This window comes from Oncorhynchus mykiss, chromosome Y (assembly GCF_013265735.2).
Source record: "Oncorhynchus mykiss isolate Arlee chromosome Y, USDA_OmykA_1.1, whole genome shotgun sequence".
Taxonomy (NCBI): Eukaryota; Metazoa; Chordata; class Actinopteri; order Salmoniformes; family Salmonidae; genus Oncorhynchus; species Oncorhynchus mykiss.
This window is the reverse complement of record NC_048593.1, coordinates 23,596,954-23,621,426: the sequence shown is the minus strand read 5'-3', so window position 1 is coordinate 23,621,426 and position 24,473 is coordinate 23,596,954. Positions and strand designations below refer to the sequence as shown.

General features: G+C 41.7%; 1 protein-coding gene across 7 annotated transcripts in view; it reads right to left on the bottom strand.

The window, feature by feature from the left end:
* The window catches only part of LOC110509829 (protein PRRC2B), a 47,615-nt gene extending 25,630 nt beyond the window's left edge, over positions 1–21,985 (bottom strand). For 5 of the 7 annotated variants that reach the window (XM_021590959.2, XM_036968331.1, XM_036968336.1 and 2 more), the window contains exons 1-3: positions 21,789–21,985; positions 11,219–11,395; positions 5,539–5,716 (exon numbers count right to left, since the gene is read on the bottom strand). In XM_021590959.2, coding sequence (XP_021446634.1) covers positions 5,539–5,716; positions 11,219–11,333 — 293 coding nt within the window. In that variant the 5' untranslated portion in view covers positions 11,334–11,395; positions 21,789–21,985. The remainder of the gene's footprint in view (positions 1–5,538; positions 5,717–11,218; positions 11,396–21,788) is intronic. The other 2 variants (XM_036968334.1, XM_036968332.1) reach the window with 2 other exon arrangements.
* Between the last annotated feature and the right edge of the window lie 2,488 nt (positions 21,986–24,473).

The following is a 24,473-nucleotide window of genomic DNA, read 5'->3' as shown; positions in this document are numbered from 1 at the left end:
TATACAGTACCAGTCAAACATTTGGACACCTACTCATTCAAGGATCTTTATTTTACACAATGTAGAATAATAGTGAAGACATCAAAACCATGAAATAACAAATGGAATTATTTAGTAAGCAAAAAAGTTAGACAAAATATATTTTATATTATTCATACTAGCCACCCTTTGCCTTGACAGCTTTGTACTCTTGGCATTCTCTCAACAAGCTCCAACAGTCTTGAAGGAGTTCCCACATATGCTGAACTGCTTTTCCTTCACACTGCAATCCAACTCATCCCAAACCATCTCAAATTGGGTTGAGGTCAGGTGATTGTGGAGGCCAGGTCATCTGATGCAGCACTCCATCCCTCTCCTTGGTCAAATAACCCTTACACAGCCTGGAGGTGTGTTGGGTCATTGTCCTGTTGAAAAACAAATGATAGTGGGACTAAGCCCAAACCAGATGGGATGGCGTATTGCTGCAGAATCCTGTGGTAGCTATGCTGGTTAAGAGTGCCTTGAATTCTAAATAAATCAGACTGTCACCAACAAAGCACCCACACATCCATGCTTCACGGGGAGAACCACACATGCGGAGATCATCCTACTCACACGGCGGTTGGAACAAAAAAGAAAAAAACTCATTTGGACTCACCAGACCAAAAGGACAGATTTCCACCGGTCTAACGTCCATTGCTCGTGTTTCTTGGCCCAAGCAAGTCTCTTCTTATTATTGATGTCCTTTAGCAGTGGTTTCTTTGCAGCAATTCCACCACAAAGGCCTGATTCACGCAGTCTTCTCTGAACAGTTGATGTTGAGATGTGTCTGTTACTTATACTTTGTGAAGCATTTATTTGGGCTGCTATTTCTGAGGCTGGTAACTCTAATGAACTGAATCCTCTGCAGTAGAGGTAATTCTGGATCTTTCTTTCCTGTGGCGGTCCTCATGAGAGCCAGTTATCATAGTGCCATCTTCTGTATATCAGCCCTACCTTGTCACAACACAACGGATTGGCTCAAACACATTATTGGAGGAAAGCAATTCCACAAATGTACTTTTAACAAAGCACACCTGTTAATTTAAATGCATTCCAGTCGACTACCTCATGAAGCTGGTTGAGATCATGCCAAGATTGTGCAAAGCTATCGTCAAGGCAAAGGATGGCTACTTTGAAGAATCTCAAATATATTTAGATTTAACACTTTTTTGCTTACATGTGTTATTTCATAGTTGATGCCTTTATTATTGTACAATATAGATTTTTTTTTTTTAAATCAATAAAAAACATTGAATGAGTAGGTGTGTCCAAAGTTGACTGGTACTGTATATAAAAATATTATTATATTGATTTACCCGATGCCTTTCATCTAAATATTTTATGCTCAAGAAGCAAGTCTAATTAGAAAAGCCTAATTTAAAAACATTTCCTGCAGCGTTGTTAGCATGCCTGCTCGAGCTGAGGACCTACAGGACGGTAAGAACCTGTTAGTTACAGGCCGTTTTGTGTGTTTTATAATAGATTACGTTTTTTTTATTTTTTTTAACTGAACGTTCACAGCCAGTACTTTTTGAAAATGTAAAATATATATTTGTAGACCTGCGTGGTTGAAAGATAGACATACAGCACATTCAGTAAGGAGTCAGACCCCTTCGCTTTCCACTTTGTTACATTACAGCCATACTCTAAATATTTGAAAGATATGTATATACATCCATATGCACATATACACATACAAACATTCATACCCCAGAATAACAATCTACACTGATTTAAAATATACACATACATAATACTAAAATGCTAAGGGAAAATAGTAATAAAGTACAAATAGTAATTATATGTATGCACACCTACACAGACACAAGCACTACAGAGGGCTGGTGGGTATCTAGTCGGGAGAGCGGCCCACGGCTAGACAAAGGCAGAACGGCACAAAACTTCAACTTGCTAACCAGGTGTCTGCGTCTGCCCCTTCCCAACTATCACCCCCAGTCCCCTGCAAGCAATAAATAAATGTTATGGTAATAAGAATAATGTAAGGATTGTAAAATAAATAACGAAACAAAACAAAAGTGGGGGAATATAAGTATATCCATCCGAAGGTGTCAGTGATCAAACCTGGAAGTAAAAATATGCATCGCTCTGAGCACAGCCGGGATGAAAGTTAATTTAACGTTAAATGAGAGCTCTGACCGGTCATCCATTGGTCGGCTCAGCGTCTTACATGTTCGGTAGCCCTTGTTGAGCCCGTTTAATACGGTTTCACCCATTATGGTATAGTATGGATTCGAGTCCATGAGCAGACCCTAACACACAATGACAAGGCACTCTAACCTGTACGGGAGATTGGCGTATATTCCTGGATAAACTTATTTGCGTCCAAAACCGAGGAGAGCCAAATCTTCTCACCGGAAGGCGGGGTAATTCTTAGTCTTGCAGGGAAGAGGAAGGCTGGGCGAAGATAGAGTTTGGTCATGACATCTCTGTAATCGGCGCGATGCTTTGCCACATCGGGAGCATAATCCTCATAGACACGGAATGGATGCCCTTTATGCAACAGGTTGCCCCTCATTCGAGCTTCATGCAGGATAAGATCCTTGGTCTTGAAACTGTGACAACAGATGATTACTGGGTGAGGACGTTGGCTTGGTCCAGGCACTGGGACAAGGGAGCGATGTGTGCGGTTCAGCTGAGGATCCGAAGCCAAAACATCCGATCGCATTGCATGCTTCAATAGCTTGGCGAAGAAGTTGGTGGGGCAAGAGCCCGCCTCCACCCCCTCTGCCAGAGCAACAACGCGAAGGCGAAGGTTATTACGTCTGGATCGGCCCTCCAGGTCCACCACTTTCACAGAAAGCCTCTGCACACTATCCTGCAATGACATGCATAGCTTCTCTAACTCGTCGATCCTACCAGCGTTGAATTCAGAAGCTTTCTCAAGGTCCACAATACTTTGGCCATGCGAAGCGACCGTCCGAATGATGCTCTCGATTTTGGTGTCCAGTTCAGCAATAGTGGCCTTAAGATCCTCAGCTATAGCAACACGTAGCTCCCCCAAAGCCCGGGCAAGTTCTGTAAGTGTCACATTGTTGTTGCATGTGCCTTCCGCCATGTCCGTCTCGTTGTTTAGTGGGGAGTAGGCCTCCACTGTGGATTTATTGTCCTTTGGTCGCTTATTACTCGGCATTTTCATATAAAAATTACAATCTTGTATTGAAAAGAAACGTTTGTTGTAAAAAGTGCCATAAAGTAGGTTAAATTAGATTATTTCGCAAAAAAGTTGCAGGAGCCTCTCACACACAGCCGTTCACTCCAACATGCTAGCTCCGCCGCCAAACGGTTGTAACTTCTTGTCTTGTGCTTCTTCTTGGCCGTCAACTATGTTGAAAACCGACATATGGTAAGTAACTTCACTTAAAGCTAGATCTTAATTGACCGCGTTATGACGCCACATTTTTTTAGGCTCATTCTTAGCCTACAAAACGAGAAATTGGTTAGTAAAATAGACCATGGTGGGAAATGGAACACCCGCCAAATTTGGGTAGATTTTTGGCATTGCTGGGTAAGAATGTCTTTCACCAGCCACGTTCGCAGGTAGTCACAGCATATGGGAACAGTTTAAATTACAAAGCACAAGACCTGAAATACTACTACAGTGAGACTTTGTCCTCGTGTATCTTGGCTAGTTACATCGCTTTTTTCACATGCTAGGTCGTTTTTCAATATTAGTTTGAGCTACCAGCAGACATTTTCTGCAGACATTTCCGAGGAGTGCCGTTACCACGGTAATGGCCCACCCCTTAAAGGGGAAGCTGAACATTGTCTCACCTAATGACTCAAATATTTGGGGATAAATTATGCATCGAACAGTCCAAAAAAAAATCAATTTCATTGTGCTCCTAAATATCAAATATGCAAAAAAAATGCAGCATTTGAGCCCTCCTGAACTAATAATAATAATAATAATAATAATAAATTAGCCTCATCACTCAGCATTTTGTGACAGGGCAGTCAATTTGTTAATTCTTGATGTTCAGTGGCAGAACTTTAACTTTTTACTATTGTAACTAAATTGATTTTAACATTGGTTAAAAAGACTAGTCACAAAAAATGAAATTGAGCAATATACACCCCATTACTTCTTACTATTAATACATTTGTTTTAGAAACAAAGCGTACTCATACGATCGGGATTTTTGGTGTAATAATGGGAGAACATTTGAGTGGCTGTTAGATTTTTATTTATTTATTCTACCTGCAACAGTAGCCGGTGTACCAAAAATGTAATTTCCCACCTTGAAAGAGATGTATCACTTTCATATTGTTTTGGTTTCTTCAATCTATACTGAACAAAAATATAAAAACGCAACATGAATAGTGTTGGTCCAATGTTTCATGATCTGACATCCCACAAATTATCCATACGCACAAAAACATTGTGCTGAAAGTTTGTGCACAACTTTAGTGAGCATTTCTCCTTTGGCAAGATAATCCATCCACCTGACTGGTGTAGCATATCAAGAAGCTGATTAAACAGCATGATCATTACATAGGTGCACTGTGTGCTGGGAATAATAAAAGGTCACTCTAAAAATATGCATGTCACATGTCTCAAGTTGAGGGAGCATGCAATTGTGGCATGCTGACTGTAGCAATGTCCACCAGAGATTTGACCAGATAATTGATATTCATTTCTATACCATAAACCGCCGACAATGTTATTTTAGAGAATTTGGCAGTACATCAACCGGTGTCACAACCGCACACCACGTGTAACCATGCCAACACAATACCTCCACATCCGGCTTCTTCACCTGCGGGATCATCTGAGACCAGCCACTCGGACAGCTGATGAAACTCTGGTCTTGCACAACCAAAGATTTTCTGTCAGAAACAGTCTCAGGGAAGCTCATCTGAGTACTCGTCATCCTCACTAGGGTCTTGACCTGATTGCAGTTCGGCGTCGTAACTGACTTCAGTGGGCAAAAGCTCATCTTCAACAGCCAATTCCTGGAAGCTGAAAAAGTCCTAGTTCTTCCATAGCCTGCATACTCACCAGACATGTCACCCAATGAGCATGTTTTGGATGCTCTGGATCGATGGTGTACAACGTTTTCCACTTCCTGCTAATATCCAGCAACTTCGTACAGCCATTGAAGAGTCGGACAACATTCCACGGGCCACAGTCAACAGCCTGATCAAATTGAGGCAAATTGTCATCAAACCAGATACTGATTGGTTTCCTGATCCACGCCACTACTTTTTTTATAAAAAGGTATCGGTGACCATCTGTATTCCCAGCCATGTAAAATCTATAGATTAGGGCCTATTGAATTTATTTCAATTGACTGGTTTGCTTATTTAAATTGTAACTGAGTAAAATGTTAGAAATTGTTATGTTTATATATTTTTGTTCAGTGTACATCAGTTGCTGATTGAAATGGCAAAAGTGCTGTGTCTACAGATGTTCAATCTCCAAGAAACAGTTGGATGTAACTGCATTAAATCGGTTATTCAGACCTTTCCCAGGGTCCATCCCGGGCTCTCACCCACCTCTTTTGATCGGGTTGTTCCTGCTTGTTTGCCCATCCTGTTCCGTCTTTGGGCACGATAATCACGTTGGGGTCGTTTCCTTTGTTCTCGGACTTCAGGCTCGGCAGGTGAGCGGGTGGGGGCATGCGCCGGGCTGCGGCCACTTTGCCAAGACTCTGTAAGCCATGTCGCGGAACTGCTGGGAGGAAGAGGGGAGGAGAAAGAGGCAAGAGAAAGATAGAGAGTGGGAGTAAGAGTGGAGACAGACAGAGGGAAGGATAGAGGTGGTAATAAAGCTCTTTGCAAATTATTTGTATTGGTCAACCTTCATGAGCCAAGTCAAATCAAATCCTTGCATATTTGAGTTTAAAACACAGAAGCAGACCTGGGTTCAAATATCTTAATTACTTGAACATACATTTCGAAGTATTGAAACATATTTCATTTAAAAAGACAAGTAGTTGAATATTGGAATGCATTTGGAAATACACTCACATGTTAGTAGTTGATTTGGGACATATTTGAAAGTACTCAAATACACATTTCCCTCTCTCGGTGAAAGACTATGCCTATAGCTTACAAAACAATTTAAGTCAATAAGTCATAATTTTAGTCAAAGTATGATATATTTGGGGTTGAATTGGAAAATCCAAAGTGGTAACTTCAGATTTTTCCGTGCCAATGCAGCGTTTCTCACCTATGATATCACGTGCTAATACTTTTCAGTCTGCGTTTCTTTTGAAATTGAACGTTACCACCCACCAGCATGGCATCGTTTATTAAAATCAGAAACACCTGCAAAGTTAGTCTTTGTGAGTTACAACTGAGCAATATAATAGATAATTTTTGGCTGAGCCAAACAGCATTTCGCAGTAGCATCCACTTGGCCACCCAAGCCATGGAGCTAATTAAAATGGGGGGCAAACTTGTGTTTTTGCACCTCCACTTTCTTGTTTATAGCAGAAAGCTATACATTTCATTTTATGAACATATACAAAACTAGACATAACATACAAAGTGATGCAAGTCATTTCCTATGTTCAATGACCTGGTGCAGACAGTATCAGTGATGGTATTTTGCAGGCTCAGTCAGTCCTGATACAGGATCGCGTCGTCGTAGTGTGAGAACTGCCAAGCCACTCAGTTAAGGCTAATACAAAACAATTTGCATTACATTTAGGGGCATGTCATTAATACAAAAGAAACTAAATAACGAACATAAACTAATCTCTCTTGACCTACTGTCTTTAGCCCACAAGAATAGTGGACAATGAGAACACTCCACAACCCTACTGTATACAGTGCCTTGCGAAGTATTCGGCCCCCTTAAACTTTGCGACCTTTTGCCACATTTCAGGCTTCAAACATAAAGATATAAAACTGTATTTTTTTGTGAAGAATCAACAACAAGTGGGACACAATCATGAAGTGGAACGACATTTATTGGATATTTCAAACTTCTTTAACAAATCAAAAACTGAAAAATTGGGCGTGCAAAATTATTCAGCCCCTTTACTTTCATTGCAGCAAACTCTCTCCAGAAATTCAGTGAAGATCTCTGAATGATCCAATGTTGACCTAAATGACTAATTATGATAAATACAATCCACCTGTGTGTAATCAAGTCTCCGTATAAATGCACCTGCACTGTGATAGTCTCAGAGGTCCGTTAAAAGCGCAGAGAGCATCATGAAGAACAAGGAACACACCAGGCAGGTCCAAGATACTGTTGTGAAGAAGTTTAAAGCCGGATTTGGATACAAAAATATTTCCCAAGCTTTAAACATCCCAAGGAGCACTGTGCAAGCGATAATATTGAAATGGAAGGAGTATCAGACCACTGCAAATCTACCAAGACCTGGCCGTCCCTCTAAACTTTCAGCTCATACAAGGAGAAGACTGATCAGAGATGCAGCCAAGAGGCCCATGATCACTCTGGATGAACTGCAGAGATCTACAGCTGAGGTGGGAGACTCTGTCCATAGGACAACAATCAGTCATATATTGCACAAATCTGGCCTTTATGGAAGAGTGGCAAGAAGAAAGCCATTTCTTAAAGATATCCATAAAAAGTGTCGTTTAAAGTTTGCCACAAGACACCTGGGAGACACACCAAACATGTGGAAGAAGGTGCTCTGGTCAGATGAAACCAAAATTGAACTTTTTGGCAACAATGCAAAACGTTATGTTTGGCGTAAAAGCAACACAGCTGAACACACCATCCCCACTGTCAAACATGGTGGTGGCAGCATCATGGTTTGGGCCTGCTTTTCTTCAGCAGGGACAGGGAAGATGGTTAAAATTGATGGGAAGATGGATGGAGCCAAATACAGGACCATTCTGGAAGAAAACCTGATGGAGTCTGCAAAAGACCTGAGACTGGGACGGAGATTTGTCTTCCAACAAGACAATGATCCAAAACATAAAGCAAAATCTAAAATGGAATGGTTCAAAAATAAACATATCCAGGTGTTAAAATGGCCAAGTCAAAGTCCAGACCTGAATCCAATCGAGAATCTGTGGAAAGAACTGAAAACTGCTGTTCACAAATGCTCTCCATCCAACCTCACTGAGCTCGAGCTGTTTTGCAAGGAGGAATGGGAAAAAATGTCAGTCTCTCGATGTGCAAAACTGATAGAGACATACCCCAAGCGACTTACAGCTGTAATCGCAGCAAAGGTGGCGCTACAAAGTATTAACTTAAGGGGCTGAATAATTTTGCACGCCCAATTTTTCAGTTTTTGATTTGTTAAAAAAGTTTGAAATATCCAATAAATGTCGTTCCACTTCATGATTGTGTCCCACTTGTTGTTGATTCTTCACAAAAAAATACAGTTTTATATCTTTATGTTTGAAGCCTGAAATGTGGCAAAAGGTCGCAAAGTTCAAGGGGGCCGAATACTTTCGCAAGGCACTGTATATACTGCAAAATATGAATGAAGTATTTAGGATATAACACAATTAGGCTTCAGTGGTAGGATTTTAAATACGCATTTTTTTGTGGGGGGCGCACATGCCTATGCCACTGCTTAGAAGTAAACATTTTGGCACTCAATTTGCCAACTTGCTAGCTAAGTGGCAAGATCAAGTTTCTTGGTTACAGCAGAGACTGCCCTTTGGCCTCAGTTGTCCACAGTGAAATTAACAAGTCACATGTGCGAATCAGATTAAATGAAGAAAAAAAATAATTCCAGCTAATGAATGAATGAAATAACAGCGTGAAAAAGACTTCAGTTGTTAGTTAAAGTGGTCCCGACCTCTCCCACAGAGGAAACCAGGGGACTCCCCAGCCAGCATCACTGCTACACTTCTCCGTCCCCACTTCTGAAAACTGACATCTGCACAAACATTGGTCCCAGCCCACGAAATAAGCCAGCAACCCACTAGGAGAAAGCGCAGTACAGCCGTTAGACCATACAGGAAGACCACACTACATAACGTCTTTTCTTGGCTCCAAAGCTCTGACATGTCAACAATTGTGTATTTTAATCTGTAACATATATTGGTGTAAAGCTGCCAGTCATTTGCGGAGATACATCATCATCCAACATGCGAAAGTCCCATACACAGCCAGGCAGGGTTGGTCGTCTCATGCAGACAAATAGTTGAAAGGTGAATGGTCCAGGATGAACTCTCCGATGCCAATAAAATACATAACCAGGACATTGCTGAAAAGAGGAGCGAAGACCAGCACCCTGCAGCCTGTTCCCTTCAGGAAGGCAGAAGGGACCCTCCTTACGTATGATCTTACTGACAGTCAACCACACTATTGTAACTCTCCTCTTCGCCCCTTTGCTCAGAGATTGCAATCTCGTTTTCACAACATCACAAGGATTGACTGTCACAGCTGCAGTAGAGCCAGCCAGACAAAGAGCAAGGCCCAGTAAAAGGGTGCCGATTCATCTCAAGAGGGCTGGCCCAGCCAGTGGAGGTGGGTGAACAGCGGGAAGTTGACCAAGGAGACAGGAACATCTCTCATGAGGATGGCCCCGAGCCCTGCTCCCAGGCGATATGGGTAGCGGACACCGCCCTGACAGTAGGGTTAGGATTCACGTTGTAGGACCTGCTCAGAAGGTAGATCGTAGCGGTCAGTAGATCAAGTGCAGATGAGCTAAATAAATGTCAAATTAAATATTTTGTTCTTGTATGTAAAAGTATCATCGGTCTCATAGCAGTGAAACTTGCTGAACCTCCACCTTTAACCATCAAATTATCATAAGGCATTGGATAATTAGTCAAGCTTCACTTATTTTTAAGCTAGTCTGTATGAAAAAAAAAATATATAACCATTTTAACATTGTAAAATTGCATGTGAAGGCGGCGCAGTGGCGCAGTGATCTAAGGCACTGCATCGCAGTGCTAGCTGTGCCACCAGAGACTCTGGGTTCGAGACCAGGCTCTGTCACAGCCGGCTGCGACCTGGAGGTCCATGGGGCGACGCACAATTGGCCTAGCGTCATCCGGGTCAGGGAGGGTTTGGCCGGTAGGGATATCCTTGTCTCATCGCGCACTAGCGACTCCTGTTGCGGGCCGGGCGCAGTGCACGCTGACAGGTCGCTAGGTGTACGGTGTTTCCTCCGACACATTGGTGCGGCTGGCTTCCGGGTTGGATGCACGCTGTGTTAAGAAGCAGTGCGGCTTGGTTGGGTTGTGTGTCGGAGGACGCATGGCTCTCGACCTTCATCTCTCCCGAGCCCATATGGGAGTTGTAGCGTTGAGACAAGACTAACAATTGGATACCACGAAATTGGGAAGAAAAAGGGGGTACATTTAAAAAATAAAAAATAAATTATAAAAAAATTGCATGTGCAATGATTGCATTTTGGAACCCCACTCCGCCTAAATGAATGGTTTTGACCACAGTCCACTGGATTGGTGCAGCTAGAAAACACAAGTGTCTATCTCATAACGAAAATTCCACAAATGTGTTTATATTTTGTGCTGTTGTTACATTTGTATTGGTGTCATTTTCGCATCTGATGTGCTCAGGGTGTTGTTACATATCATTTGCAACGTTCATCATGAGCAAAGCCATTGTAGCCCATCATTTCACTTTCCCCTAACTTGGCAATGCTGTAGCGCAGCCAGATAGCCTGCCAGCAGCCAAGGTTGCATTGTGACCATTACAATGTAGAAAAACATGTAGTCCAAACCATTCAACAGTTCGGCTATCCCCATTACCAGAGCTTCATCTTATTCTTTCTATTTCCATAGCAGTTTCCCGTCCACAATTTATGGAAGATGCCAAAACTTAGATTGCAAAGTCAAAGATACTGGTTTCCCCTAGCCATCTGTGGCTAAGTTTTCCCTAAATGCTTATGACAAATTCAGCTCCAGAATCAGCCAGAGCCTAGACAGCTAATTCTTTGAATAGGGTGTAGCAACAAAATATACTTGCTTGCTAGATAAGGTTAGCATGCTAGCTAGCTACACTGACAGAAGTTAGTGCTCTGTTGTTATTTTTCCACGCCATGTGGAAATCACCACAGCGTTCCCACCCCCAATTTGTGAATATATGTTTTAGCAGACTGCATCTTTCTTGGGAAGTGGAACTTAAACGAGAATTTCTGCTATAGGACAGAAATTAAGTTGAAATAGAGGAGGTATTTCCCTATGATGGGGGCCTTTAAGTAACAAATACAGATGTATTTGAACCCAGGTCTGCACAGAAGTACTTGAAAAAGAATGGACAATGACTTACCTGCGGTTTTATGAGTTTCTATAGACTTTCCCTTGTACTTATCAAATAGGCTGAGTGAGGAATACTTGCTTTTCCCATCCTTGGACTTGGTTATTTGCCCCAAACGATCGGACATTGCGATGTAATGTCATCGAGTATGGAAATGTTTCTATGCGCCTCTTGCTGTGCCTTCTTTTACTGAAGAGAAAAAAGAGGAAACTGTTAGCACACAAGCCACACCAGCTTAGAATTGGAAAGAACGTAATATTACTATTCAATCTATTCTAAAGTGTGACAAAAAAAAGTCAACATACCAATCTTAATTCAATTACCCATATGCAATGTTTAGGTTAATCGAGGTCATTTGTAAAGTATCTATGCATAGATAAACAGTGAGTAGCAGTTGTATACAAACAAAGGGGGGGTCCAATGCAAATAGTAAGGTGGAAATTTAATCAGTTTAGTTGTTAAGCAGTCTCCTGACTTTTTATTTCCCGAAAGAAGCTAAATCCCCTTTGTTGTTTCCTTGACACGATACGAACGAGTATCGCTGCCCTAACTGTGATGAGGCCTATTGTAAATTGTGATCTGGAAACAGTGTTACCCGATGTGAAAGAACATGAATCTTCAAATACTGGTAGGCCTGCTGAGTGGTCTGACTGACGAACCAGACATTGATGCTACTACCGCTTATAAAAGTAACTTAGTAGGCTTAACATTACATGAAACCCACTTCAGGATTCAGCATTGCTACTTTGGTCATATTTTTTTGCAGCTGCTAAATGAATATAGGGAAAACACTGACGTCGCATCATCTCAATACAGTGCTCAACGAGTGCACTGCATTTACGGTGATATTTTTGCAATGAGCGGACACAGCTAACATTTTCTGAACATTTGAGAAATGTGCCTGATCTACCCCATTCCTTCCTATTAGGGCTGACCTATTAGTCGACTGGTCGATTGTTTGGTCGACCAAGATTTCTTTTGCCCGAGGAGTAGCAAAACATTATTTTTTTTTTTTTATTAAATAGAAAAAAGTATCATGATGTACAAGACACCAGTCTGATAGGCTTTGGTCGGAGTTGACTGATCCATTTCGGAGGCACAGTCTAAGACAGATGCTACTGAAATTGTATATGGTGATATTACATAAGAACAATGGAGCAACACTAATAAAGAAATATATTTTAAAGCAAGTGTGTTTCTCCCGTGTTGGATAGTAGTCACTGTGTGCTGTTCAGAAACAAAGTTAACCTTGTGTTGAGAACAATGCGCCAAGGCAGCAGCAGATTGAAGAGATGAGAAAACAGCCCTTGCCCTATTGTCTAAGAAAAGCAAGGAGGGAAGAAACCAACCTAATTAGGCCTATAATCAATAGCCGAACTGTAAAATGTGCCTGGCTTTATAAATCAAAGTATTCAGACCACTTTGACTTTCTCCACATTTTGTTAGGTTGAAGCCTTGTTCTAAAAATGATTACCCCATAAAGACAAAGCAAAAGCAGGTTTAGACATTTTTGCAAATGTATAAAAAAAAAATACACTGGAACATCACATTTACATAACTATTCAGACCCTTTACTCAGTACTTTGTTGAAGCACCTTTGAGAGCGATTAAAGCCTCAAGTCTCCTTGGGTATGACGCTACAAGCTTGGCACACCTGTATTTGGGGAGTATCTCCCAAGCTTCTCTACAGATCCTCTCAAGCCATCAGGTTGGATGGAGAGTATTGCTGCACAGCTATTTTCAGGTCTCCCCAGAGATGTTTGATCAGGTTTAAGTCCGGGCCACTCAAGGACATTCAGAGACTTGTCCCAAAGCCACGCCTGTGTTGTCTTGGCTGTGTGCTTAGGGTTGTTGTCCTGTTGGAAGGTGAATCTTTGCCCCAGTCTGAGTTCCTGAGAGCTCTAGAGCAGGTTTTCATCAAGGATCTCTGTACTCTGCGCCGTGCATCTTTGCCTCGATCCTGACTAGTCTCCCAGTCCCTGCCACTGAAAAACATTGCCACAGCATGATTCTGCCACCACCATGCTTCACCGTAGGGATGGTGCCAGGTTTCCTCAAGACGTGATACTTGGCATCCAGGTCAAAGGGTTCAATATTGGTTTCATCAGACAATATAATCTTGTTTCTCATAGTCTGCGAGTTTTTGGGTGACTTTTGGCAAACTCCAAGAGGGGTTTCTTGTGCCTTTTACTGAGGAGTGGCTTCTGCCTGGCCACTACTATAAAAGCCTGAATGGTGGAAAAATGCAGAGAAGGTTATCCTTCTGGAAGGTTCTATCTCCACAGAGCAACTCCAGAGCTCTACCAGAGTGACCATCGGGTTCTTGGTCACCTCCCTGACCAAGGCCCTTCTCCCCGCGATTGCTCAGTTTGGCCAGGCAACCAGCTCTAGGAAGAGTCTTGGTAGTTCCAAACTTCTTCCATTTAAAAATGATGGAGGCCACTGTGTTCTTGGGGACCTTCAATGCTTCGTAAATGTTAAAATGTGCAACCAGGGGGAAAAGAACTCTGGACCACCTATACTCCACACAGAGACGCATTCAAACCTCTCCCTCGCCCTCCATTTGGCAAATCTGACCATAATTCCATCCTCCTGAATCCTGCTTACAAGCAAAAATTAAAGCAGGAAGCACCAGTAACCAGATCAATAAAAAAAATGGTCAGATGAAGCAGATGCTAAGCTACAGGATTGTTTTGCTAGCACAGACGGGAATATGTTCCGGGATTCCTCCAATGGCATTGAGGAGTACACCACATCTGTCATTGGCTTCAACAATATGTGCATCGATGACACCCCCCCAGTGACCGTACATACATACCCCAACCAGAAGACATGGATTACAGGCAGCATCTGCAATAAGCTAAAACCTAGAGCTGACACTTTCAAGGAGAAGGACTCTAACCAGGAAGTTTATAAGTTTATAAGAAATCCTGCTATGCCCTCTGAAGATCCATCAAACAGGCAAAACATCAATACAGGACTAAGAGTCGTACTACACCGGCTTCGGAGCTTGTCGGATGTGGCAGAGCCTGCAAACCATTACAGACTAAAGGGAAGCTCAGCCGAGAGCTGCCCAGTGACACGAGCCTACCAGACAAGCTAAACTATGCTCGCTTCGAGGCAAATAACACTAAAAACATGCATGAGAGCACCAGCTGTACCGGAAGACTATGTGATCACGTCCTCCGCAGCCGCTGTGAATAAGATCTTTAGACAGGTCAACATTCACAAGGCCATAGGGTCAGACGGATTACCAGAACGTGTACTGCAAGCATGCACTGACCAACTGTCAAGTGTCTTCACTGACATTTTCAACCTCTCCCTGTCCGAGTCTGTAATACCAACATGTTTTAAACAGACCACCATTGTGCCTGTGCACAAGAACACTAAGGTAACCTGCCTAAATGACTACCGACCCGTAGCACTCACGTCTCTAGCCATGAAGTGCTTTGAAAGGCAGGTCATGGTTCACATCAACAGCATCATCCCAGAAACCCTAGACCCACTCCAATTTGCATACTGCCCCAACAGAGCCACAGATGATGCAATCTCTATTGCACTCCACACTGCCCTTTCACAGGCTATTCATTGACTACAGCTCAGTGTTGAACACCATAGTGCCCTCAAAGCTCATCAATAAGCTAAGGACCCTGAGACTAAACACCTCCCTCTGCAACTGGATTCTAACGGGCCACCCCCAGGTGGTAAGGGTAGGTAACAACACATCTGCCACGCTGATCCTCAACACGGGGGCCTCTCAGGGGTGCGTGCTCCGCCGCCTCCTGTACTCCCTGTTCACTCATGACTGCATGGCCAGGCATGACTCCAACACCACCATTAAATTAGCCGATGACAACAGTGGTAGGCCTGATCACCGACAACAACGAGACAGCCTATAGGGAGGCGGTCAGAGACCTGGCCGTGTGGTGCCAGGACAACAACCTCTCCCTAACCCTGATCAAGACAAAGGTGATGATTGTGGACTACAGGAAAAAAAGGACTGAGCACGCCACCAATCTCATCGACGGGGCTGCAGTGGAGCAGGTTGAGAGCTTCAAGTTCCTTGGTGTCCACATCACCAACAAACTAACATGATCCAAGCACACCATGACAGTCATGAAGCGGGCACGACAAAACCTATTCCCCCTCAGCAGACTGAAAAGATTTGGCATGGGTCCTCAGATCCTCAAAAGGTTCTACAACTGCACCATCAAGAGCATGGTTGCATCACTGCCTGGTATGGCAACTGCTCAGCCTGACCGCAAGGCACTACAGAGAGTAGTGTGAACGCCCCAGTACATCACTGGGGCCAAGCTTCCTGCCATCCAGGACCTCTATACCAGGCGGTGTCAGAGGAAGGCCCTAAAAACTGTCAAAGACTCCAGCCACCCTAGTCATAGACCGTTCTCTTTGCTACCACACGGCAAGCGGTACTGGGGCGCTACGTCTATGTCCAAAATACTTCTAAACAGCTTCTATCCCCAAGCCATAAGACTCCTGAACATCGAGTCAAATGGCTACCCAGACTACTCGCATTGCCTGCCCCCACCACACTACTGCCACTCTCTGTTGTCATCTATGCATAGTCACTTTAATTAAGGCTACCTACATGTACATACTACCTCAAGTAACGGGTGCCCCCGCACATTGACTCTGTACCGGCAGCCCCCTGTGTATATATAGTTATTTTTTACTGCTGCTCTTTAACTTTTTTGGGATAGGGGGCAGCATTTTCACTTTTGGATGAATAGCGTGCCCAGAGTGAACTGCCTCCTACTCAGTCCCAGATGCTAATATATGCATATTATTATTAGTATTGGACAGAAAACACTCTGAAGTTTCTAAAACTGTTTGAATGTCTGTGAGTATAACAGAACTCATATGGCAGGCAAAAACCTGAGAAAAAAATCCAAAGAGGAAGTGGGAAATCTGAGGTTTGTAGTTTTTGAACTCCCCCCTATCGAATACACAGTGGGATATGGGTTATTTTGCACTTCCTAAGACTTCTTTAGAACGTTGTTTCAGGCTTCTCCTGTGAAGGGGGGGTCGGATGGGAGCTGTTTGACTAAGGGGTCTGCCAGCAGCCTCGTTTTCAGTCACGCGCATCTCACATGAGAGGTATCTCTCCTTCCATTGCTTTTCTACAGACAATGGAATTCTCCAGTTGGAACATTACTGAACATTTATGATAAAAACATCCTAAAGATTGATTCTATACTTAGTTTGACTCTATACTTAGTTTGACACGTTTCTTCGACCTGTAATATAACTTTTTGAACTTTTTGTCCAACTGGAGCTGAACGCACTTTTGGATTTGTTTACCTAACGCCCTAACAAAAGAAGCTATTTGGACATAAATGATGGACATTATCGAACAAAACAAACATTTATTGTGGAACTGCGATTCCTGGGAGTGCATTCTGATGAAGATCATCAAAGGTAAGTGAATATTTATAATGCTATTTATGACTAAATGTTGACTGCGCAACATGGCGGATATTTCTGTTGGCTGGTTTGGGCTCTGAGCGCTGTTCTCAGATTATGCTTTTCCCGTAAAGTTAGTTTGAAATCTGACACAGCGGTTGCATTAAGGAGAGGTGTATCTAAAGTTCCATGCATAACACTCAACATTTATAATGAGTATTTCTGTGAATTCATGTGGCTCTCTGCAATAACACTGCATGTTTTGGAACTACTGAACATAACACGCAAATGTAAAATACAATTTTTGGATATAAATATGAACTTTACCCAACAAAACATACATGCATTGTGTAACATGAAGTCCTATGAGTGTCATCTGATGAAGATCATCAAAGGTTCGTGATTAATTTTATCTCTATTTGTGCTTTTTGTGACTCCCCTCTTTGGCTGGAATAATGGCTGGGTTTTTCTGTGAGTTGGTGGTGACCTAACAATCGTTTGTGGAGCTTACGCTGTAAAGCATTTTTGAAATCAGACAATGTGACTGGATTAACGAGGATTTTATCTTTAAAAATTGTGCCTAATACTTGTATGTTTGAGAAATTTGATTGAGATTTTTGTTGATTTGTATTTGGCGCCCTGTAATTTCATTGGCTGTTGGCGAGGGGTTACGCCAGTCCTAGACAGGTTAATTACTTGTTACTTTTCTCTCTTATTCTTATCTGTATTTTTTTAAACTGCACTGTCGGTTAGGGGCTCATAAGTAAGCATTTCACTGTAAGGTGTATTCGTTGTATTTGGCGCATGTGACTAAGAACATTTTATTTGTAATGTTTTGGTGCCCTTCCCCAGATCTGTGCCTCGACACAACCCTGTCTCAAACCACTACGGACAATTCCTTCGACCTGATGGCTTGGATTTTGCTCTGACATGGACTGTCAACTGTGGGACCTTATATAGACAGGCGTGTGCCTTTCAAAATAATATCCAATCAATTGAATTTACCACAAGTGGACTCCAATCACGTTGTAGAAACATCTCAAGGATGATCAATGGAAACAGGATGCACCTGAACTCAATTTCAAGTCTCATAGCAAAGGGTCTGAATATTTATTATTATTATTATACTTACTATTACGTTTTTCATTTTTAATAACTTTGCAAAAACTTCTAAAAACCCGTTTTTCATTTTGTCATTATGGGGTAGTGCGTAGACTGCTGTCAAATTGTTTTTATTTAATGCATTTTAGAATTCGGCTGTAACGTTAAAAAAACATATTTTTTTTTATCTGAAAAAGTTAAGGGGTCTGAATACTTTCCGAAGGCACTGTATTTACAGAAATAAGACAGATCCTGTTTCTGTTGCCTGTTTTGAGTTTTGTTTAATGGCCTACTGATTCCGTGAGCACCAAGCCTGACGCAACATACCAAGTAAACAATTTCACAGCTTTGCTGTAAAAAAGGCTTTACACTTTTTTTAATTAGAACTGCCTCTGCTATCATACATTTTTTGTGTGCTATTTTCACTTCCACATTTTCAGAAAACTATTTTTAATAATGCTCCTTTTTCTTGATCCCCTTATCGTTATTTTACTGTTATGATCATAAGTAATGTCATTATCATTAGTAGGCTTATTATAGCAGCCTTGCATAACCACCATTGAGCTGTAGGCACAAGAGCGCATACAAGCTTTTTAGTGTTAATACCGCAACTTAAATCAGGCCTATATTTCAATACTTATATAGGCTACTGTATCAATCATTCATTAATTCGTTCATGTCATCACACAGCATACGAGTCACTCATTATTTGAAATGCAATCAAGCATTTTAGTTTTTAAATAAAAGTTAAGCGAGCCTTGAATAACTAGCTGAAACAAATAAACCATTCCATTAGAGAAATTGTATTCCCGAATGAAAGCGACTGTTCTTGCTGTAACAAAGGCTTAGCAAAAAAACTTCAAGACTCTCTGGTACGCTCATAATTCATGTTTTTTTAATTTTATTTTACCAGTCAGAAAAATGCTATTGTAATCTTTTCAGCACACATAATATGCACGCAGCGCATGCCCCTTACATTCCTTTTCTTGATCCCTAGTATTTCCCACAACTAGTCACATTTTATCCACCCATCTGAATTTCCCTTTACCTCCTGAGCAGCCAGTAAAACAGTCCCCAGTTTCAGGTTTATTTGTCACATCCTCTGCATCCATCTTGCTGTCACGGTGTTCAGAGTTTGTCGATGTGATTATGATATGCTATAGGTCAGGCCCTATTCAGACAGGATTAGTTTCACTGGAGGTCGAGTAATGTAATTCTGTGCACAAGCACAAAATCTGTCATTTTTACATGGCAGGAGAGTAACAATTCCAGCCAGAATAACCTATTGGAGGCCACTGTGTTCTTGGGGACCTTCAATGTTCTTGGGGTCCTCTGATAAAACTAGTCCTTTGCTAAATCGACATCCCTGTGTTTTGAGAGATTATTTATACATTTGACAGGTAGGTGTTGCTTGTGGTTTCTGCAAGAATAACTGATTCGATAAATTGAACTAAATGCTGCACATAAGCTATATGTATGGCCTACATGTAGCTTATCGACTTTCAGTGAATGCTTTTGCTTACATGTTTTGTGCGTATGAATTGAATATTGCAAAATACATCAGTAAAAAAATAGAGCCTATTTAATGCAAACCTTGCTGTTAATAGATCACAAAGCAGCATACAACTGACCTAAACATTTGGCAATTATAAGTTAACTTTCTTAGCCATAGCTTTAATTACAATACCCTTAAAACACATCTCAAGCGCAATTGCACCGTTTAGGTGACATTTGAAGGCTGGGGGGCATTTAGGACGTACTGCGGATCACACTACCTCAAAATATAATGGCGACGAAACCAAGCTCGTGTTACCAGTGGCCCTATCACCTGGACATGTTGAAATACTGTATCTTCACGCCTAGAATAAAAACCTCCAGGCTTATGTCATAACTGTCAATTTATTGAACAAAAATAAGAATTACAGTGGGCAGTTTGGAAAAACCTAATCCCATCCGAAACGTCTTCTGGAATAACGGACATTTTAGTAATAATTACATAGCCAGCGTTCTCTAGTCCCGTGCAAATAGGTCTTTGGTCACGTGCATGCGATGAGAGCAAGTGTTGAGGGAATAGGGGAAGTTTTTCAGAAACAAATTAGGGATTTTGGTAGCAAGACTTTTCAGTCAGAAATGGCTGTAATTATGTTGCAGCTTTAGCAACACGGTCAGGACGACAAACACTGATGTTCTGTGGTGGTCGCTGCAGCAGGGAGGAGAGACAACGGGTACTAGATTGCTCAAAAGAACAGACGACTCTTGGTGGACGAAGATTTTAGGCGGGACACCCGAACTTTGTTTTAAAAAAAAAATTAAATGCGGAGGAAAAATTAGCAGGTCGAGCATAAGTCAACCCTGTTAACCATAGACAGACTAGAAATGTTTTAATTTCACTTTTTTTGTGTAGCTCCCATTCAATTGCCACCACTCCCTGTTGCACAAAAAGGTTTGCAAAAACTTCCATTCCCCCTGTCACAAGAGGATCTATGGCTGATTTAAGAAATCAACCCTGTTATTTTATTTGGCACTTACTATATTGTTTTTTTATTTGAATTAACCTCCAGGTAGGAACACGTTTATTAAGTTGAACATTCTCTTCATGAAATAATGTTAAAAGTTGTTTTATTTTTTTTATAGCAAGTCACACTTCTGAAAAGGGCACAGAATTGGTGAAACGACCCTAATATTAATCTCCAATTTCTTAACCCTGGACAACATGGGCTTGGTAGGATTACAGGGATATTGGTATCTACAGTACTCCACCAATTATCAGTTTTTCAACGCAATACCCTCCCCCCCTTCACATAAATGCAGTGTAATTTAAGTTTAAAGTTCTCTACCTAGTAGCAAAATGTGTAATATTGCAGGATATTAGCGTAAAAGCTGCAACAACAAATAATCTCTCTGCCCCATGACAAAATGTGTAGAATTGCCGGATATTAATTTAGAAACGGCAACAATAACAACTTGCCCCATGATTATTTTTTTTAAATTGCAGGAACTTCTCTTGAAAACAGCAACATTCTCTGATGCCAAGACTCAAGTGGCTGGCCTTAAAAATGTTGCTTATTGTATGCTATTTTTCTATCAACTTGATTATGAAGGGGTATTTGATTAATTTCTTATCACAAAAGGGGTCCCCGATGCCAGAAAGTTGGAGAACCCCTGAGTTAGCCTACAAACAGAAGGACATTTCTATAGCCTAGCTACTATCTAGCTGTTGTTTGTGCACTAAAGTGGTTATGCAAGAAAAGCTAGCAGTCACAAATATTTTCAAAGGGAATACAAATAAATCAGAAACAAAACGGGTTAATAGCAACAGAATTTAAGAATAAAAACGTAGGAACACAGCTACCTAACCACAAAGGCCTGTTTGCTGTGTTAAGTGGCTAAACCATTATTCGTTTGCTAGCTAACCATTTTCTGCGTATTCTAACTAGCTATTGTAAAACATTGTTGATACTCGTTACCTATGCAATATTAGTTCAGAGGGGTTTAAACCACTGACAAGTCAAATTTGACAGTAGCCATCTCTGCTGAATTAGCTAGCTAGTAGTACGCGCTTGGTAGTCTGCCTAGTATCACTGAGTATGTAAACATTGATTGCGTATTTTGTCTGCGAGTTCGTGGGGAAACAAATTGAAATGGCCATTAGTTCTTAATCAAAACCACCATGATTAAGTATTGATATAATAACTAACCATTTAGTCAAAATAATAACATTGACACCAAACTGGTTTAGCTAGATGTCAAGTTAGCTAGCTACGATTTCAAGACGGCCAATCAACTGAAGTTCCTGTCTGGAATTCCAAAAACAAATCCCAGAAAATTCAGAAATTTGGCGTTTTAGAGAACACATGAAACCCTTCACTTTCAGGTAACAGTAGTGCACAAACGAACCATTATTTGAGCAGTTTGCCAAATTTCAGGACCACGGAAGGCGGCGATGACTATAGGACAAGGCGATTAAAAATGGCTGCTGCACAGAACAAAGCAACAATAAAACTGAGCAGTTGGTGAAGTCCCTGCAAAACAGTGCACACATACATTCATAACTCACCGATTTTACTTGTTATTATTTATTGTGATCAATAATGACGATTTATTTCCGAAAGATTACGTTGCTTCAAAGGATGGCTGGCGATTGTGCTGCCTATTCTTATTCTATTTTCCCGTTCACTTATGTTGTTGGTGGGCAACCTACCCGGCCTGAAAATGAAATTCCTTGCCACAGACAGAAGGGGTAACCCAGACACGCCACAGTGGCTATAAAGCTGAAGCATCCGTTTAGAACGTTTTCTCACCACCAAATATGGTAGTGAGAGGAAGTGCAGTCGCGAGTAGTGGGAGAGGACGGAACTAGTTGAAACTGGACCGAGATTCTGCTAATTTTCTCATCGATTAAACATTTGCTCTCAATAGATTTACTGTTCTCAAAACTATAATGTGTTATGAATACAGGGCACTAGGTATAGACTCCACACGTAAAAAAAATGCGTTGTTCAGAAGGAGTGCAAGGTTGAATTGAGTTTGTGCACACGCGCACTTCACAGAGTAGGCATTCCCTAAACGAAATATGCAAATATATTCTACAACGCGCCAATAGGATCTAACTAGCTTGTGCATGGCTTTGGCCACCTCCTTGCTTGTTCAATCCCCTGTGCTTCATTTTCTCCCGCTATAAACGACACAGATTTACTATCTTGGGTTAATTATAAATATCTTTGTCCTTGCTCTCGTCGACTCTGGTGTGGCTGTACACGGATATGACGTGCCGAATGTAACAGCGACACCTGGTGTCCAGAGCCATATATTTAACAGCTTTAGACCGAGCATTTCATAAGTGTCAAAGGCTTTTATTGACAATTACATGAAGTTGATGCAAAGAGTCAATATTTGCAGTGTTGACCCTTCTTTTTCAAGACCTCTGCAATCCGCTCTGGCATGCTGTCAATTAACTTCTGGGCCACATCCTGACTGATGGCAGCCCATTCTTGCATAATCAATGCTTAGAGTTTGTCCGAATGTGTGGGTTTTTGTTTGTCCACCTGCCTCTTGAGGATTGACCACAAGTTCTCAATGGGATTAAAGTCTGGAGAGTTTCCTGGCCATGGACCCAAAATGTAGATGTTTTGTTCCCCGAGCCACTTAGTTATCACTTTTGTCTTATGGCAAAGTGCTCCAGTGCTGGCACTTTGCCATTTTGTCTTATGGCAAAGTGCTGGAAAATGCCTTGTTCGTCACCAAACTGATCCTGGATGGTTGGGAGAAGTTGCTCTCGGAGGATGTGTTGGTACCATTCCTTATTCATGGCTGTGTTCTTAGGCAAAATTGTGAGTGAACCCACTCCTTTGGCTGAGAAGCAACCCCACACATGAATCGTCTCAGGATGCTTTACTGTTAGCATGACACAGGACTGATGGTAGTGCTCACCTTGTCTTCTCCGGACAAGATTTTTTCCGGGTGCTCCAAACAATCGGAAAGGGGATTCATCAGAGAAAATGTCTTTACCCCAGTCCTCAGCAGTCCAATCCCTGTACCTTTTGCAGAATATCAGTCTGTCCCTGATGTTTTTCCTGGAGAGAAGTGGCTTCTTTGCTGCCCTTCTTGACACCAGGCCATCCTCCAAAAGTCTTCGCCTCACTGTGCGTGCAGATGCACTCACACCAGCCTGCTGCCATTCCTGAGCAAGCTCTGTACTGGTGGTGCCCCGATCCCGCAGCTGAATCAACTTTAGGAGACGGTCCTGGCGCTTGCTGGACTTTCTTGGGCGCCCTGAAGCCCTCTTCACAACAATTTAACCTCTCTCCTTGAAGCTCTTGATGATCCGATAAATGGTTGATTTAGGTGCAATCTTACTGGCAGCAATATCCTTGCCTGTGAAGCCCTCTTTGTGCAAAGCAATGACGACAGCACATGTTTCCTTCCAGGTAACCGTGGTTAACAGAGGAAGAACAATGATTCTGAGCACCACCGGCCTTTTGAAGCTTCCAGTCTGTTATTGAAACTCAATCAGCATGACAGAGTGATCTCCAGCCGTGTCCTCGTCAACACTCACACCTGTGTTAACGAGAGAATCACTGGCATGATGTCAGCTGGTCCTTTGTGGCAGGGCTGAAATGTAGTGGAAATGTTTTTTGGGGATTCAGTTCATTTGCATGGCAAAGAGGGACTTTGCAATTAATTGCAATTCATCTGATCTCTCTTCATAACATTCTGGAGTATATGCAAATTGCCATCATACAAACTGAGGCAGCAGACTTTGTGAAAATTAATATTTGTGTCATTCTCAAAACTTTTGGCCACGACTGTACATACAGTAACATTGTTTAAATATTCCCCATGTAATATTTATAGGGAGCTATCATGGCTGCCATATAATGTTGGAGTGTCATGTAAATGCATCATAATGCAGTAACCACATTGGCCCAACTCTCTAAATACCAGTGGTGTAAAGTATTTAAGTAAAAATACTAGAAAGTACTACTTACTTAAGTCATTTTGGGAGGGGTATCTCTGCTTTACTTTACTATTTATATTTTTGACAACTTTTACTTTTACTCCACTACATTCCTAAACAAAATAATGTACTTTATACTCCTTACATTTTCCCTGACTCTCAAATGTACAAGTTACATTTTGAATGCTTAGTAGGAAAGGAAAATTGTCTAATTCACGCACTTATCAAGGGAACATCCCCGGTCATCCCTACTGCATCGTATCTGGCTGACTTAGGAAACACAAA